This window comes from Octopus bimaculoides, chromosome 18 (genome assembly GCF_046866305.1).
Source record: "Octopus bimaculoides isolate indiv1 chromosome 18, ASM4686630v1, whole genome shotgun sequence".
Classification (NCBI taxonomy): Eukaryota; Metazoa; Mollusca; class Cephalopoda; order Octopoda; family Octopodidae; genus Octopus; species Octopus bimaculoides.
This window is the reverse complement of record NC_142945.1, coordinates 19,886,841-19,906,972: the sequence shown is the minus strand read 5'-3', so window position 1 is coordinate 19,906,972 and position 20,132 is coordinate 19,886,841. Positions and strand designations below refer to the sequence as shown.

The window sequence follows — 20,132 nt, the reverse complement described above, 5'->3', positions numbered from 1 at the left end:
GCATACACATACAGTTAACAAATAATACAGCAATTCATTTCAATCTACGATCATTTATAAATACATACACTACAATATATTCAGCATCAAATTTCTGTACACACAAAACTATGTACATAATAGCATATATTCAAAACACACATATGCAATATGGAGATTAACTTTAAAACAGTACATAGCACTAAATTTTTATAGAGGTAAAAAAAAAAAAGATATAATATAATCATATGTATATACACACACTTTCGAGAGTATAAATGGAGAAAGTACTTAATACATATAGTAGAGTTTATTCATTCAAAGTTGGTGATTCTCATCTGCACTTTGATGCCACTCTGAGTTTCTTGCTCAGAGAGCATTGATCAGGTGGAGAAATGAAGATCAAGAATATATATTTTGAAATATGCATATAATAATTGGCTGCACAATTTATAATGTAGATTACCCATCTAGGAGGTAGTAACTTTGAAGAGGAATTGATAAAAGGGTAGCATGATCTTTTTAGTCATCTGGTACAGGACAACTTGTCTTGAGCCAATAATATGATCAAATACACCAAGTACATTCTATATAGTGGTTGGTGATAGGATGATCATCAAGCAATAGGAATCATACAACAAAATAGAATGCAGAAGGCATGGGTGCTGCAAGCTTCATTACAAGCTATCTAGGAGGGCAGTAACTCCAAATAAGAACTGATTCAAAGTAAAGGGTGCTGCTTCATTCCCCCCTCTGCATGGGACAACATCTCTAGTGCTGGTAGTGGCATGATAAAATGCACCTAATCCACACTACAAGACATCAAAACAACAATAATTTTGGCTGGTTTCTGTTGCTCTGTGTGCAAAGTAGTGCAGAACACAACCAGTGATGAGACTCAGTCAACTCATGCCAACATGGAAAAACAGATGTAAAAGGATGCTGATGATGATGACATACAATAAAAAAAAAATGTCATTGTTCCATTGCAATTATTACTCTTTGTTATAATATTTATAAAAAGTGATGGGTTTTGGCTTGTTTTTTGTAATGTTATGCTTTATCTGATTTCAAGATCACCATCAAAAAAAAAAAAAAAATGCAAAAAATATAAAAAATCATTAATCGGAATGAGAAATTCAATCTAAGAATTCATTGAGTCATCTTCAGCTAAGATGTAGACAAATTACTAAAATATATTGGAGGTAGAATAATAATATTTCTCATTAAACTATAGAATTATCTTAAAAAAAAAAGACACTTCGTTAAAACACTTCTCATTTTGCTCAAGCTCAAATCTGTTAAATAGTCTTTCAGAGAAAATGTTTTAATTACTCATTTTTGAGCAGCGTTTTTACATATTTTTCTTTTTAACACAGAGTTCTAGAAGTTACATTTTTTAAAATTTCATTCATTAAAATGTTTATATTATTATTATTATAATTATTATCGTTATTATCATTATTACTATTATACACTTATTACTCAGGTTTCTTCAATGACAAATAAAGAGTTTTATTTATAGTCATTTTGTCAGGATTGATTTTGCGCAGCAGCTGTGCAATGCAGTTGGTCAACTGTTCATTGGTCATATTTAACTTTTTCGATTTGAACTTCTGTAACAAGTCTTTTGTACTCATGGGCTTACGCATTAAATAACGCCGGATACTCTCCTCGGAAATTCCTTCACTGTAATGAGAAAAAGAGAGAGACAAAAAAAATTAGAATTTAACAACCATTATATAAACTGCATATATGTATATAATTTTATATCTTTTGTTTCAATCATTAGACTGCAGCCATACTAAGGCACCTTGAAGAACTTTTTGTTGACTGAATCAACCGCAGTATTGGCCTCTTTTGTCAAACTGCTGTTATGGAAATGTAAACAAACCAACACTGGTTGTCAAGTGGTAGTGGGGGAACAAACACAACACAACACAAATGTATATGCATATACAACAGGCTTCTTTCAGTTAGTCTGCTAAATCTACTCACAAGGCTTTGGTTGGCCTGCAGCTATAGTAGAAGACACTTATTCAAGGTGTTGAACAGTGGGACTGAACCCAAGACCACATGACTGAGAAGAAAGCAAGATACCCACACAACCATGCCAGTGCCTTCAGCGACACCTGGATAAAAGTTTTTGTATATATCAGGCAAAAAACCTTACATCTCAATCACACTGCTACATGCAACAATGAGCTAAGCCAGTAGCTGTGGCAAAATTATTGTTGAATTCATGGCCTAGACATGTTATTTATCACAAATTGCTTTTATTTACAAGGTTTATTCCATAAATCAGGGAATCTAACAGGTAAACAAGAATTTTACTCCACACAAGAGTAGTTGGGACTTAGAAGTTAATATGTAAAGACACTATATTTCACATTGCTCCAATTCAATCAGCTGTAGAAATGAGTTGTGACATCACTGGTACCAAGCTGTATCGGCTTTTGCTTTTCTCTTGGATAACATCGGTGGCATGGAGAGGGGAGACAGGCATGCATGGGTGACTGCTGGTCTTCTACAAACAACTTTGCCCCGACTTGTGCCTCGGAAGGAAAATTCTAGGTGCAATCCCATGGTCTTTCATGACCGAAGGGGGTCATTTACGTAAATGCGTCCAATGGTTCTAAAAATCTATTAAGGGTTACTGTTTAGCTCCAGTTTCGTAGAAGTAACCAAATCAGAAACAACTCCTACTCCTGCCCCAACTACCGTCATATTTCCATGTGTATTGGTACTCAGTTGAAACTATAACATGAACTAAAGCATAAAGAACTAATTGTCTCTCTTAAATAGACAATAAAATGCTTTGCAGTGAATTTTAACTCAAGACAACATGCACAGACCAATGTAAATGGTTAATAACTTAAAAAAGAAAAATAAGATAAGACAAAAAGCAACATTATTATTAATTTATGAGAGCAACAACACAAACCTGCTAGTGCATGGAACATTCCCAACAGGACTCTCAGTTCGCACTTTTTTACTTGCAAATGATGTTTCTGGTTCAGCTTTTCGTTTCTGTGGGAGGACTGGAATAACAGGAAAATCAAACATTAGTTAATAAATCATATGTGCAGTGAACAGGAAAAAATCAAAATGATGACATACATATTCCTTCTGAATATGTTCCAGCAGATTTTAACATTGAGATCCTAAAATTAAGGTACCGTGTAAAAAAACTTTGTTGTTGGTGCCATGTAAAAAGCACCCAATACAACAGATTTTATTATTATTATTATCATTATTTACATATTTTTGCTTAATTACCTTTCTTTTCCTCAGGTTGTGCTGCAGAAGAAGCAGTTGAAGCAGGAGCCGCTTTCTTCTCCAGAACTTTTTTGGATCTCTCTTTAATCTACAACATAAAATCATTTCATTCAGTAAAACAAAAGATAATAAAACGTAGCTTGAAATATCATCATCATTATTTATTGCCCATGTTCCTTGCTGAGTTAGATGGTTTCATGGGAACCAATGGGTCCAAGGACTGCATTATGCTCTAGTGTGTGCTTTGGCATTGTTTCTATGGCTGATTGCTCTTCCTAACACTAACTTAACAGTGTGTACTGGATGCTTTTTATGTGTTACCAGCACGAGTGAGGGTGCAGTGCAGCTTACAAGAATAAGGAACCCTGAGAGGGTTGGGAACTTTGTGCTAAGAGATGGAGCGGGGGGATGTGAGTGTTTAACCCTTTAGTATTCACGTTATTTTGTCAAAAGTAATCCTTATTTATTGACATTGTTTTGAATTAATCATACATTACCTTGTAGCTACAAGATTTTGATGAAGTGGTTGTTTATTTTAAAAATATTACGGGGTTGGTGTAAGAGGCCAGATCTGGCCAGTTTGAACATAAAACATGTGGAATATTTTGACTGGATATGGCTAGTCTAAATGCTAAAGGGTTAAAGTATGAGAGAAGAGGAGAGAGTATGTTTCTTGCTGTAGAGAAACTACATGGTTATTCATATTTAGAAGTGAGACTGAGAACGATTAGGTGGAGCTGGAAAGAAATCAACAGTGGTGATGAGGTGTCCAGGTGGTCCCACTCAGTAAAAGGTGAGAAGTGAGTGGGGACAGAGGAACTAGGTGTGTGGGTGGATAAATGGTTGCAAGAAAATATGGGAGAGCAAAAGGCGGGGGAATGAGTGAAGAGATGGGGAGGTAGACAACAGCTGTAAAGACGGGGCAGAGTTGAAGGGTGGATGAAGGGAATGGTTCATAAGAAGCAGAAGATGACCAACGATGCATGAGCTAGAAGAGGTAAAGGAAAGCAGTAGAAAAAAAGGAAAGAGCATCATCATCATCATTTAACGTCCATTTTCTATGCTGGCATGGGTTGGATGGTTTGACAGGAACTGGCAAGGCTAGGAGCCACACCAGCTTCTATAGTCTGTTTTGGCTTGGTTTCTATGGCTAGATGCCCTTCCTAATGCTAACCACTTCACAGTGTACTGGGTGCTTTTTACATGGCACCAACAACAAGGTTTTTTACAGGGTACCTTAATTTTAGGATCTCGATTCTGTTGTCGTGGTGAGAGGATCTTCTTGAGTACAGCAGGATAGTGTTGATGATACAGTAGACGGGGAAGGACAAAAGAAAGATGACATGGGTGGGTTGTAGGAGTGGGGGTGGAGTGAGAAGCAGGCATAGTGCATGAGGAGAGTGAGAAATGTATGGTGATGAGGGTAGAAAGATAAATTGGTGGCTCAGAAGCGGCAAAGAATTAACGTAAAATATGGGTGAAGAGAACAGCATTAATGGATGAAGAATAGATAACAGGTGAAATGGTTCCCGATAGCAAGAAAAATAAGTGGAAAAGGAGAGCTGAACTGATACTACTTTATATTTAAACATATTCAGACATACAAGAAGAAAGTTAGCAGCTAATTAAAACACTGATTAGTTTTAACCTCTTAGCGTTCAGATTAGTCTGTCAAATGTAATCTTTGTTTATTCACCCTAAGTAGAATTAATCATGTATTATCTGATAGCTTTGACATTTCAATGGTGTGATTTATTTTAAAAATGACACTCCAAGATAAGTTCCCAACCAATCTCCAATCATTTTTCACAAGTTGGCAAAGACATGTGTGGTCTAGTGTTGTCATGGTGGAATTGGCAAATTGTAAAGGAATCATGTTCTACACGATTCCTTTACGATTTGCCAATTCTGGCTCTTTTTCTTTGATTGCTTCCTCCAGTTCATTAGTTGTTGACAGTAAACATCTGAATTGATCGTTTGATTCATTGGAAGTAGATCAAAATACATAACACCTTTGTAATCCCACCAAATAAACAGTATGACCTTTTTTGATGCAATTCAGCTTTTCTTTTGCATGCCTAAGTGTACACAATCTCATATATATGAGCAATACTGTAATGTATATCTTATTTCAGTTTTCAAGAAGGATGCAAAGTATTTACTTACCTTTAGGAGTTGAGAAGTACGTTTCTCATCCATATCAGAATCACTTCCAGATGAAGATGAACTGCTGTCACTATCTGACGAAGAGAAACCAAAAGAGTACTTAGGAAGTTTCAAAGAACTAGTATTGTTGTTTATAGCAATGTAGCCAAAGCTGAGAGTAAACAAAGTTGTGATAAAGAAAACTTAGTGACTGTGAAGTTAAACCATTGAATAGCAGGAATAAATGGAGGAGTTTCTGTGGAGTGGAGAGGGGGAAATCATCATAAAAGAGTAGTTAGTATTAGAAAAGATATCCAACCAAAACCAGAAAAAAAACTGCTCCAAAAGCATGTACATATTCATATTCACAAACACTATTTCCCCCATTTAACACAAGTAAAATAGAAGTAAATAAAAAATTTGTTGTATAACAATATAGGGCAAAGCATCGTACGGTTATGGTCCCTAACTTTTCAAAATGAAAGGACCAACCTTGGGTTTTAATGAGATACTTGAGGTTAAATTTTCTCAACAAGCTTAATACTAGTAATGGTTATTTCTACGTTAGTTATAGGAAGCTTTAAAATTTAATGTAAATATTTCTCTCTCACCACTCAATGTTGGGCAGAATTCTTATAATGATTGCATAACTTACTCTTCTAAAACACTCTATAACAAAATCTTCACTTTTTTTTTTTGCCATTGTTCAATAAGTGTTATTTCCTATTTGCTTCAATCTAGAAATTGAAAGAAACAACTACTATTCCCTTCAAACTTTGCTTTTGTGACCTGGACATCAATGGCCCTTATGTAACTAAGTTAAAGGACTATGGAGGGTTTGTTATTGTAAAGCATTTATAAGATGGGGTACTGAAAAGTTTCTGGCTTGGGTAAAAGAAAATACAGGAGGATCAGTTAATTATGATTTTATTCAAAATATTCCCCTCTCAGATTCACACACTTATTGCAGCAGCCCTTCAGTCTTTCTGAGCCCTACAAAAGAACTCAGAAGGTTGGGCTGCCAACCAGGCCTTTTGTGATACCCTCAAAGCCAGGAACTTTTCAGCATCCCCCTGTACATCCTCTCTATATCATTTCTTTCTCTTAATATGTTACTTTGCTAAAGACAGGGTCTTTATATTTTTATGAGCTATATTTCTTGCAATAAGTGTCTATTAGTTTCTTCCAAACCTTCTTTTACTATATGGTGCAAATGTACAAAAACAGACAGAGACAGGTGAGGGAAAAACAAACAAGGTGTATTAGTTTGATGCTCAGGAAGAATGGAAAAGTCTTTGATGTTTCAAGACTATGCCCTTCAACAGAAAGGAATGAGGAAAGAAAACAGAGGGAGAATAAAACATATCTGGATTAACAGTTTCACATGTTGAATTCTTCTTTTACTTATATTAAGGTAATTTTTAAAACAACTTTTAACCAGAATAGAAAAATGCCTTTGGGAGTGAGTAGTACCAAACATGTCGACTAAACGTTACCAATTCTAATAACATGTACATCCAACAAGGGAGCCTTCATAGGGTCAATTGGCTTGCTAGACATAGCAGCCAAAATCTCCTTCAAATCACATCCAACCATTTAAAAAAAACCAGATACATTGGATAATATACTTCTCAGATATACTGCTAAGAAAGAAGGCAGATTGTAAAAGGAATACCTTTCATTCACAGGCCCCCGGGGTTAAACAACAAATCAAAATACGTATGTTTTTATTTGTTTGTTTGTTTGATTTTACCTTTTTTGGTCTTTTCATCTTTTATATCCTCGTTTTCCTCATCCTCATTCTTCTGTTCCTCTTCATCACTGCTGGCCTCAGAATCAATCAGTTTTCTTAAACCAGTTTCTTCATCAACACCTTTTTCCTCATACTTCTCTTCTTTGTCACGGTCCTCAATTTCAGACATACTACTGCAAGGGCAAAATTCCAGTAACTCATATACAATTTCATTTTCACAATAAACAACAACAATAACAGTACATGGATAGCAGATATATAATTCAGTCATATTTTCTATATCATAAGTCATCCACTTTATTTTCTCTTATAGTTCAATAATTTCTATATTATTAGGCACAGGCGTTTGCTTCCCAATCACATGGTTCAGGGTTCACTCCCACTACATGGCATCTTGGGCAAGAGTTTTCTAGCTTCAGGCCTATCAAAGCCTTGTGAGTGGATTTGGCAGATGGAAACTGAAAGAAGCTTGTCGTATGTGTGTGTGTGTGTGCAGCCATATGCAACTCAACTTGTTACATCTGTACTATGTGATTGTATAGTTAAGAAGTTGGTCGCAGCTACATGCTTCCAGGTTCAATCCCAGTGCACCACCACCATCACCACATCATCATCACCATCATCAAACAACCACTTTTCCACACTTACATGGGTCAAAAGGCAGATTTTCTACAGTTGGATGCCCTTTCTGTTGTCAGCCCTCACCTGTTTCCAAGCAAGATAACATTTTCCCCATGGCTAGACATATTTTTCATGAAAGACTGGAAACATGCAAATCACTCATACGACAGTGATGCTCATTTACAACTATCACATGATGTTAAAAACACATGCACACACACGTGTGTGTATGTGTGTGTGTGTGCGCGTGCGTGTGTGTGTACACACATTTTCCATTAACCAAATCCATGCACAAGGCTTTAGTCAACCCAGGGTTATAGTAGAAAATACTTGCCCAGAGTGCCATGCAGTGGAACTGAACTTGAGACTACATGGTTGAGAAGCAAGCTTCTTAACCACATAGGCATACCAGTGCCTGGGCAAGTGTCTTTTAGAATAATTTCAGCTTGTCCATGTCCTTAATAACAAAGGTTACAATAATTAAACAAATCTATCAAGACATAAGTGTGCTTGCTAGGGACACAATGTAAAGACATTGACAGGATGTAAACTTTAGACCAGTACTTCTTAGCCTAAGGTGTTGGCCAATTAAGCCTATTATGACAGGAGCATTGGACTAATAAAATGTAGGTGAAACACTGCATTACTTCTTTTGGCAGCCAATAGATTAAACATTCTACCAAGTTAGCCATTTATGACTCCAGAAAATAAGAGTGAAATGAAAAAACAAAAAAATGTGCATATGACTACATTCATATAAATGCAGACAGTTCAAGTCACACAAGAGTCATCATTACTGAGCAACACCAAAAACTAATCGTGGACAAAAAACGAAATACTTACCTGGCTGAGTCAGTCATATAATCCACTTCACGATCATCATAATCACCTTCATCACTTTCTTCAATTGCTTCGTTATCAGAATTGCTCTTGGAGTTCTTTTTAATTTTAACAGTTTTTGTATCTTTCTTTTGGGGTTTATCTGGTTTATTATCTAATATATATGTATAAAAATTTTTTTTAAAAGCATATAAATTAGAAAAAATTATATAACAGTAAATTCTAGCAAAACATCACAATCACTATTGTTTTCTTCTTTAAACTGCACATGTTCTCAATCATTTTTTATCAAGGGACCTCCTTGATTCTTATTTTACTTGAGAGAACCCTCATAGCCATTCAATTCTTAAAAAAAAGTCCCATTATATTTTTATAATTAAATATAATTAGAAATTGCATTAAAAAAATTGGTTAAAATATTTTGTGTATTGTAGAAGTATAACGAATTTACTGCACATGAATTTTAACAATAAAATCTTATATGGACCCCCAAGGGCAATATGGACCCTGGTTGAAAACCACTGCGGTAGAGGATGAACAACTTATTGAGGCAGTATTCTACAGACATATGCCCTTCTTGTCACCAACATTTATTTGGTTTTCCCAAGTAAGATGTTTTTGATTGGACTGCAATACAAGATCAATGGTCAGGATCACCAAGTTCTATCATGAGAGTAACTGCAATACATCCATGGTTGCGTAATCAGCTAATGAAAGGTTCACTATGACTCAATCTCCCAATTCAAATTCACAATAATGGAATTAGATGGTGACAGTCATGGGAACACACAAAAGCAGCATAAAAAAAATCTACTCACAAGACACTTGTCCAAGATGTCATGCAGTGAGACTGCAGCCAAAACTACATGGTTGCAAAGCAAGCTTCTTAACCACACAATCATACCTTCACCTCTACAGTTGAGAAAATTCACAATTTTGAAATCAAGCTTAGGGTAATCAATTTAGATGCTAATTAGGACAATGGCTCAACATTAGTCTAGTATCAATTCTTGTTCTTTAGTGATAAAAAAATGTAACCCTTTTGCATTCAGATTATTCTATCAAATGTAATGTTTATTTATTCACATTGTTTATTTAATCAATCATACATTATCTCATAGCTTCAAGATTTTAATGACATAATTGTTTCTTTTTAGAAAGATATTGTAGGGTAGGTGGGAGAGGCCAAATCTGGCTGGTTTGAATGTAAAATATGTAGAATATATTTGAGCCAGATATGGCCAGTTTAAATGTTAAAGGGCTTAAGAACATATTTTTGATAATCTGTAAGCTACCAAAAATATGCAAGAACTTAAATTTTAAAGTTAATTAGCAACAAAGTATATTTTTTTAAATTCAAGGGAATTTTCCAGGCAACCCCAAAAAAAGATCATCAAAATGACAATTTACCATTGTCGCTGTCTTCACGAGCATCATCTTCATCCCTGTCATCTTCATCAGACATAACAGCCCAGTCATCTAAGTCTGTTAAAAGCTGTAGCAGAAATGAAATACAGAAACAGTATTCTGTAGTCATGAAAGTCAAGGCAATACTAAAATATTACAGATTAACAGATGATGGTAGTAGTGATGATGATGACAAAAGAAAGTTTTAAAAAGTTTGAAGTATTTTGATAAAAGACAAACATGTTTGCAGATGAAATCTGAATAAATTGTCACTTAAAAGAGAATTCAATTTAAAATAACTTACAAAATCTTTCTGTTTCTTTGTCCTTGTTTTCTTCTCTTCTCCTTCTTCAGCATCAAGATCCGTATCTTCAGGACGAATTTTCTTACGCATCATCACAGAGAACAAATTCAAGGTTTTGTCACGTCTAACAATACACACAAAAAGAAAACATTGTTTCAAAGATCAAAAATTATTTTTTCTCACTCCCTCTATCACACACACAAGACCATTCCTTGAATATACATAAGATACAGTTTTACTATACATCTATCACACAACTGTCTTACAGTGCTGGAAGGAGAGAGTATGTGCCAAGAAAACATTTTATTCTTCTTGTAACTTTTAAAGTAAGGTTTCATTGAATATAGTGAACAAATTAGATCTAAATTATTTCACATCTACTTGCTAGAAGCTAAATATATCTTTTGATTCTTCTAAACTTGGAAGGAAAGGGTTCAGTTTAGCTTTAGATATGGTATCATATCTTTCATCTGGACTACAGCCATGCTTGGGCACTGCCTTGAAGGATTTTAGTCAAATGAATCAAAGTCAGCACTAGAAGAAAAACGACTATCTTTGGTTTCAAGAGGAAAGGTGTTCTTACATCAGGATAATGCTCAGCCACATACAGCGAAGATAACATTCCAAAGGCTGGAGCAATTTGAAAGAGAAATGATGCTCCACCTACCATATTCGCTGGACATTGCTCCATATGATTATCGTTTATTCTGCAGTCTTCAAAATCATTTGGAGGGAAAAATATGAATTCTGTATACAAAATCAGAACAGTACTAGAGGAGTATTTTTCATCATGGACAAGGGAAAGTTGGAAGAAGGGCCTTGCAAATCTACCAGATGGATGGAAAAGCATTGTAGAAAATGAAGGAAAGTATATTTTAGATTAAAAAAAGAACTTTGTTTATCTTAATCTTGAAAAATAAAAGAAGTATAAAAAAACTGCATTATTTATGGGATGACCCAATAAATATATATTTATACATACACACATCGTATATATATATATATATATATATATATATATATATATATATATATATATATATATATAGATACACATATATATATATATATATATATATATATATATAGATACACATATATATATATATATATATATATATAGATACACATATATATATATATATATATATATATATATATATATAGATACACATATATATATATATATATATATATATATAGATACACATATATATATATATATATATATATATATATACACACATATATATATATATATATATATATATATATATATAGATACACACATATATATATATATATATATATATATATATATATATATATATATATATATATATATATATATATATATATATATATATATACTTACGATGGTCTTCTTTCAGTTTCTATCTACCAAATCCACTCACAAGGCTTTGGTTGGCCTAAGGTTATAGTAGAAGACACTTGCCCAAAGTGCCAAACAGTGGGAGCGAAGTCAGAACCATGTGGTTGAGAAGCAAGCTTCTTAGCACACAGCCATGCCTGCACCAATTATGTATCAGACTATTTATTATATAATATTTAGAAAGAAAACTGTCATCAAAAGTCTCAGAACAGGGTTTTAATAAGAAAATCACTCACTTTTTAAATTCTTCTTCTGCCTCTTCAGCATTTAGATATTTGTATTTGATGATAGGATTGAAGTTATACCAATGTTCAACAGGAAAAGCTTCAAACGCACCATCAGCACATTGGGTGAATATGAAATAAGAGGTATTGTCAGAGATTGTTCCTTCCCTCACACCTTTGAATCTGAAATTACAGCAATAACATTATAAAAAAGAACAATCATTTCAGCAATTTTAATTTATGATTTCTATATTACTTTATTTATTTACTAATGTGAATGTTGTTTCTTTTAAAGGTTAAATTTAAGTTTTTAGAAGGAAAACAAACTCAAATAATACAGGTATAAAATTTAATATAATATATTAAAGAAGATTATAAAATCACAAGATTGCTGGTGCCACATAAGCAGCATTGGTGTTGGTTCCACAAAGAAAAGCACCCAGTACACTCTGTAAAGTGGATGCCATTAGAAAGGGCATCCAGCCATAGAAACCATGCCAAAACAGAGTCTGGTGCAACTCCCTGGCTTGTAAGCTCCTGTTAAACCATCCAAACCATGTCAGTATGGAAATTGGATGATGATGATGACTGTTAATTTACCAACAAAAGTTATTGCATCAATCCTGAGGGGATGGAAACAGCAGATAGTTTACAGGGTAATTATTGAAAAAAGGAGTAAAAGAGTAAAACCCCCCTTCAGTCACAAATGATCAAGGAATTGCACCTAGAAAGTTCCCTTCTTAGGCAAAAGTCTGGGCAAGGTTGTTTGTGGAGGACCAGCAGTCACTCATGCATTCCAGCCTCCCCTCTCCATGCCACCAAGGGAAAGACAAAGGACAATGCAGCTTGGCACCAGTGACATTGCAACTCATTTCTACTGATGAGTTAACTGGTGCAACGTGAAACAAAATGTCTTGCTTAAGAACACAACACATAGCCCAATCCAGGAATCAAACTCACAACCTCACGAGTGTAAACTTGATGCTCTAACCACTAAGCCAGGCACCTTCACTAATTATTATATAGACTTCTAGTAAATGATAGGAACATAGCTCAAGCCATATTGAAGGACTAATCTCTCATTTTGTCTCAAATTGGTGTTTATAATGTTAAGCATTATGATGAAAACATCTTTAACCCTTTAGCATTCTGAGTAATCTGAATGCTTAAGGGTTAAAGAATTAGAAGAATGATGGTTCAATACCAACCTGGTATCAATTCTTGTTCTTTATAGAATAGAAATTTAACCTTCAGATTACTCTGTCAAAATTTAATGCTTATTTATTCACATTGGTTTCAATTAATCGTGCAATATCTAGTAGCTCTGAGATTTCAATGATGTAACAGTTATTATGGATAAGAGCATAGGCTATTAACCTTCGGATTCTGAGTCCAATCCCAAGCAGGGACTTGGGAAATAATATCAACAGAAAAATAACATCAGCAAAAAAGAATACCTTAGGAATGCGAACAGAGTACCCCATTAGTCAAATAAAAGGTTGGGTTCGAAATTCCACCAGAAGACCTGATGAAGGCTGGAGAATACATCAGCTGAAACATTGTGGAAACAACAAACAAGGTGAGGACACCTATCAGTCCATTGTAATTAATGTGACAGTTGTTTTCAGAATTTTTAGAATAACATTATAGGGTAGATGTGAGAGGCCAAGTTTGACCTGTTTGAACATAAAGCAGGCAGAATATTTGGGCCGATATGAATGCTTTAAATGCTAAAAGGTTAAGACATTATATAATACTACAGAATTCAGTTATATAGTGAACAAATATCAAGATATTTAAGCTTACACATGTAAATAATGAGATAATGTGAGCTACAATGTGGTTGTTTCACCTGCTAGAAACAGTGACCAAATGCCCTGATATATAAAAAAAACAAAAAAAAAACAGGAAGGTCATACAACAAATGTAAATCAAGTATTGATAACCATAACCGATTACCAATGATAGGAGGCTGAAATATACAAAAGACAAAAAAGGAAAACCGTTACATGTATCAGCAGTGTTTTAACATTTACTTTTCCATGCTTGTTTGGTTCGGATGCAGTTTAGTGAAGCAGATTTTCTAGAGCTAAATGCCCTTCTTCTTGCCAACCCTCACCTGTTTCCAAGCAAAGTAATATTCCCCCATAGCCAGACGTATTTACAAAGAATATTGAAAATGAATGACACTGCTTATATGAGAGTGACGCTCATATACGGCTATCATGTGATGTTAAGACAAGGAGACACAAACATACACACTCACACAGATATATATATACATACATACATATATATATATATATAATGCAAGAGAGTTAGGGGTTGAGGATTTCTGTTTATTCTCCTAATGTACTTTATATTTGTAACCCCAATTGTTAATATAACATAGTTTGTCATAAACATTTGTATTTTGTGGTTTTTGTCATTTTAGTTACAAAATAAGTTAATTAATTCAACGGAATACACTCTCTACAAGTCGTTGAGTACAGCATATTCTCCTCCATTTTTTTAATTGCTATATATATATATATATATATATATATATATATATATATACATGATGGGCTTCATTCAGTGTTTCTGTCTGCCAAATCCACTCACTTCAGGTCAACCTGAAGCTATAGTAGAAGGCACTTGCCTAAATTGCCACACAATGGGACTGAACCTGGAACTGTGTGGTTGGGAAGCAAACTTCATAACCACACAGCCACACTTACACCTAAAGGCATGTATCTTTTATCTTTTACTTGTTTCAGTCAGTAGACTGTGACCTTGCTGGAGCACTGCCTTGAAAAAGTCTTTAGCCGAATGAATTGACAGCAGGATTTACTCTTTTGGCCGAACTGCTTACAGGGACATAAACAAACCAGCACAGGTATTTTTTCAGTCTCCATCTACGAAATCCACTCACAAGGCTTTACTTGGCCCCTGGCTATAGTAGAAGACACTTGCCCAAGATGCCATGCAGTGAGACTGAACTCAGAACCATGTGGTTAGGAAGCAAACTTCTTACCACACAGCCATGCCTGCACCTATGACTAAACAAAATTAACATCATCATCATTTAACACCTGCTTTCTATGCTGGCAGAGGCTGGATGGAGCTGGAGTTCAGGTGATTATTATGTGGCACCGGCACCTGAAAGGACAAGCCTGTATGTGTGGAAGAGAGCAATTTTACTTTGCTTGACGCATCAAAATTATGGAGACAGATGTGATCGTCTGATTTTCCATTGCAAGTTTAAAAGAAGCCAGCATGGAAAACAGACATCAAATGATGATGATGACAATGAAGTTGTAATAGATCAAACAAGCTCACTCAATCTATGCAGTAAAAATGGACGTTTAACCCTTTAGCATTCACTTATTTATTCACAGTTTTGAATTAATCATAGCTTGGAGGGAACCTGTGGAAGAGATAGCCCCAGGAAGACATGGGATGAGGTGTGAAGCATGATGTTCAGATACTGAGTTTTATGGTCGCAATAACAAGTGATTGAGACCTTTAGCAATTTGCTGTGCTTAAGAAGACACGTCAAGCCAAGTGAAATCATAGTTGTGGCCAGTGTTGGCGACACATAAAAGGCACCCACTATACTCTTGGAGTGGTTGGCATTAGGAAGGGCATCCAGCTGTAGAAACCAGCTTACCAGTCCCAGTCAAATTGTCTAACCCATCATGGAAAATGAACACTAAATGATCATGGTAATTGTTTATTTTGAAAATAACATTGTAGGGTAGGTGTGAGAAGCCAAATCTGGCTGGTTTGAACAAAAAAAAAAACAGAATATTTAGGCCAGATATGGCTGGTTTAAATTGTTGTTGTTGTTACTCCATCGCTTACGAAGTCGAGGGTTCCAGTTGATCCGTTCAACGGAACAGCCTGCTTGTGAAATTAATGTGCAAGTGGCTGAGCACTCCACAGACACGTGTACCCTTAACGTAGTTCTCGGGGATATTCAGCGTGACACAGTGTGACAAGGCTGACCCTTTGAACTACAGGCACAACAGAGACAGGAAGAAAGAGTGAGAGAAAGTTGTGGTGGAAGAGTACAGCAGGGTTCGCCACCATCCCCTGCCGGAGCCTTGTGGAGCTTTAGGTGTTTTCGCTCAATAAACACTCACGACGCCCGGTCTGGGAATCGAAACCGCGATCCTATGACCGCGAGTCCGCTGCCCTAACCACTGGGCCATTGCGCCTCCACGGCTGGTTTAAATACTAAAGGGTTAAAGTTACTCAGTACCTTTTGCAGTTCTGTTTTGATCCAATTTTCATATGCCATGGTTGATCCTCAGGTTTGTATTTCTTTAGCATAACACCATACTTCTTACGCCGAGCTTCCTCTTTTTGCTCACGACCAAATTCACTGCCAGCACCAAATTTGGGCATCAAATCAATGTCATTAGCAGTTTTGTATTCTCGTAAGTTGTTTTCTCGCTCTAAACGGACATTTGTCTGCAAGTAATAACCATAAAAAAGACAATAAAACTTTAGCAAATTGAAAGGAAAAGTTGTATTTATATATTTTAGCATAACAAAATATCTTTAAGATTCATTTCTTCATAATAATGTTCAAATTTTTAGATGTTTCAACTGAAACCTTACTGAGACCCTAGTAGTAGGCCTGCCATAAGCTCTAGGACCCACAAAGCTAGAGCTTCATTTTGCTTTCATGCTGTGTGAATGACTGCGATAACAACAGTGTTCCCTGGATGGCATGTCAATCCATTGTAGGTCTAACTTCCCAGCAACTGCTGGAACTCATTTACAGCTGAATGGACACAAGCAATGTGAAATGAAGTGTTTTATTCAAGAACACAATGCACACCCAGTTCAGGGAGTGAAACCTTCCAGCCATCAAACTGCACCTGTTTCCAAACAAGGTAATATTTCCCAAAGCCTGCTTCATGTGCTGTCAAGACCAGATATCAAGACACATATATAAATACAAAAGGCTTCTCTCAGGTTCTGTCTACAAAATCCACTCACAGGGCTTTGGTTAGCCCGGGGCTATAGTAGAAAACACTCTCCCAGGATGTTATGCAGCAGAACTGAACCCAAGACCACATGGTTGGGAAGCAAGTTTCTTAACCACACAGCCACCCCCTGTATCTATATACATATATAAATATACTATCATCAGCATTTTACATATCTTTTTTCATGTTGGCATGGATTAAATGGATCTTACAGCATCTTTGGTTTGATTTACTCTTTCTTTCATAAACTACTTCATGGCATGGACTAGATACATTTTATCATGCCAGAAGCAATAGTAAGTTTATCTGTGACAGGACAAAACAGTCCTCCTTACACTGTGTGACTTGCATTTATTCAGTTACTGAAAAAAAAAGGTTGTGTGGTAAAAAGCTTGCTTTTCAACCACATGGTTCCAGGTTCAGTCCCACTGCATGATATCTTGGGCAAGTGTCTTCTACTATAGCCTTGGGCTGGCCAAAGCCTTGCAAGTGGATTTGGTAGATGGAAACTGAAAGAAGCCTGTCGTGTGTGTGTGTCTTTATGTCGGTGTTTGTCCCCACCACCACTTGACAGCTGGTGTTGGTGTGTTTACATCTGCATAACTTAGCAGTTCAGCAAGAGTCCAATAGAATAAATACCAGGCTTTAAAAAATAAGTACTGGAGGTCAAATAATTTGACTAAAATTTCAAGTTGGTGCCTCAGCATGGCTGTAGTCTAATGACTGGAAGGAGTAAAAAAGAAATTTTGTTTTAAGTTTTAACTTACATATTTGGAAAAATCCAGATCAGAGCCAACAGCAAACTTGAACATACTAAAACGTTTTTTCCGATCCCTGAAAAAATAAACAAACAAACACAAGTTCTGTAAAATATTTGTTTTCTAAAGATTAGCATTTAGAAAAAAACCTTGTTTCACTGTGCCATTGACACTGTTAATAGGAGAGCAGCATCTGGCTGAATTATTATTATCATGTTGTTAGTATGGCGACAAAGTATTTAGCATACCTTATCCCATCACTAATGTTGCGTCCAAGCTGAGAAACTTAACACTCAACAATAGAGTCCACAAGCATAAAGCAGGACCCACAGAGCTGAGTTCAAATCCTCCTATAGAAAGAAATACTGCAATGGTATAACATTTCCTATTCAAGGAAGAAAAAAACTCCCCAGCCTGTTCATGATGTGAAACTGTAAACAGACACATCTCTTAGAGGTAGACAACACAAATAAATATGTGATGAAAAGCTCTAGTTTACAGAAGGATCAACTAAGAATCTACTATGCACAACTCCAGATACATTATCAACAATATCACTGTGTGTTGATTAAACCATAAAAATGGCAAGAAATTAAATGAATTCTTAGATTATGATGTCAAAAAATGAAACAGATTAGATTAAGCAACAGTAGTTATGTTGATTATAATTATTAAATAGAACAATGAAGTGAAAAGTGGTTTGTTTCATAAAAAAGATGCAGCCCTTTTTAATATCAACCAGTCAATCATCAAGGATTATAGGTTGTAGGAGTAACCTTTGAATCACAGTTTATAGTCTTAGAAAAAGAAAGAACATATTAATTAATATAGTTCTAGATAGACTATGTCTGAAAAAAAAATTCAGATGGAATAGTCATCTTTAACCATAGAAGTGCATGATAAATGCTGGTCTAGGTTTAAACTAGTACTACATTAGTCTAATGCTTTAACAACCCATGTATTAAGCTACTACAAATAGCTTCTTACATGGGAACAATTGAACCCTGAGTTAATTGCTTTTACAAGAAAAAAAATAGAGAAAGAAAAAAAGATGCTGTTAGAAAAGAAAGTAAAATACTTTGGAAGTCTGACTGTATACTCTTGTGTAGTTGAGCTACCAGCAGTCACCTGAAATTAAAACAAAAAACATAAATAACAGATTTCCTTTTCATAACCTTAAATATTCATTTTGGAAAGACTTCCTCCCGTCCCCACACCCATTTTCTCGCAAATTGCTTTTTTTTTTTTTTGCCAAAAACCCACGTTTTTGGATACGAAGATACCGGAAAATTGCAAAAATTCGGAATTTTGAATTTTTCTGTCCCCCCCCCTACCCTACCCCCCCCCCTACCCTACCCCCCCCCCCCAAATTTCTTCATTTTTCACTTTTTCCCGTAACCCTAACCAGAAAAATTTTTGGAAATTTGTTTCAGAATCACAATCTCCGTATTTTTCCGCATATTTTGACAAAAAAAAAAATTTTTGGAAATTTTTTTCAAAACATGCAGAAAAAAACGGAGATTGTGATTCTGAAACAAATTTCCAAAAATTATGCTCCGTATTTTTCTGCATATTTTGAAAAAAAAAAATTAAGAATTTGGGAGAGGAGGGTAATTTCAAAATGCCGATTTTTGCCAATTTTTTTTTAAAGGGGTGTTTTGGGGAAGGTACATATATAAAAGAAGTTGTATTCACATTGCACAATAAAAAATAGTTTCTTTAATTCAAAATGGAAGTGCGTTTGGTCCGCAAGTTAAAAGTTTTCACGGCGAGAGAGTGGTAAGATCATGTAAAACAAGTCCCGATTCATAATTCATGGATGTTTATATGGCCGTGGGAAATATTGAGTCTCATAACACATGAATGTTTACCTCTCCATTATTATATATCCATTTTCTTGAGTATCATCCCAGAAAACAAATAAACAAAGATAATCTAAAGAATTACAGTTTGGAACGGAATCAGATAATAGAAACTCTTTCTAATTTTGGCACAAGGCCAGCAATATCGAACCAAATACTTGACTGGTTCTTTTATTTTTATCGATCCGGAAACGATGAAAGGCAAAGTCTGCCATAGCGGAATAAAAACAAACAAAAATGATAACATATTTTCACTTTCGTACATTGTGTAACAATAACCTATAAGTCCAATGTAATGTAAAAGAACAATAGCGTTAACAAAATTACAATGTAAATCAGATGTGAAAATTATATAAATATATGCACATATTGCATAATGCATTAAATAAGTGCGTTGCACAAATTAAAGAATAAGTGAAACATATAACAGATATCTTAATCTCTTACCGGATTACTTGCCATTTTCAAAGCTTCGTCAAACACACAGAAAAGATTAAAATTGAAGAAGTTTTTCAGCTAAATGAACATCAACAAAATAACCCGCGCGCCATCTTTGTTGATAATGTAAATATAATTACTTTCGTA

The 20,132-nt window shown here is 35.1% G+C and overlaps 1 protein-coding gene across 1 annotated transcript; it reads right to left on the bottom strand.

Moving 5' to 3' along the window:
- Positions 1-274: 274 nt before the first annotated feature.
- Positions 275-20,113, bottom strand: LOC106881049 (general transcription factor IIF subunit 1). The gene is made up of 13 exons (XM_014931257.3): positions 19,995-20,113; positions 18,764-18,813; positions 17,695-17,761; positions 16,192-16,403; positions 11,958-12,128; positions 10,329-10,452; positions 10,028-10,112; positions 8,621-8,771; positions 7,157-7,329; positions 5,425-5,498; positions 3,259-3,346; positions 2,924-3,020; positions 275-1,668 (listed from the first exon to the last, which is right to left on the bottom strand). Exons 1-13 carry the CDS (start codon positions 20,007-20,009, stop codon positions 1,461-1,463), a joined length of 1,515 nt encoding a protein of 504 aa, XP_014786743.1. The 5' UTR covers positions 20,010-20,113; the 3' UTR covers positions 275-1,460.
- Between the last annotated feature and the right edge of the window lie 19 nt (positions 20,114-20,132).

What these genes read in the sequence shown, in the direction of transcription:
- LOC106881049 (XM_014931257.3), bottom strand. An exon ending in GCAGAAGAAGAATTTAAAAA is followed by an intron (nt 10,453 to 11,957) that starts GTGAGTGATTTT and finishes GTGTATTGTTAG; the next exon opens with ACGTGACAAAACCTTGAATT. An exon ending in TATATGACTGACTCAGCCAG is followed by an intron (nt 7,330 to 8,620) that starts GTAAGTATTTCG and finishes TTGCCCTTGCAG; the next exon opens with TAGTATGTCTGAAATTGAGG.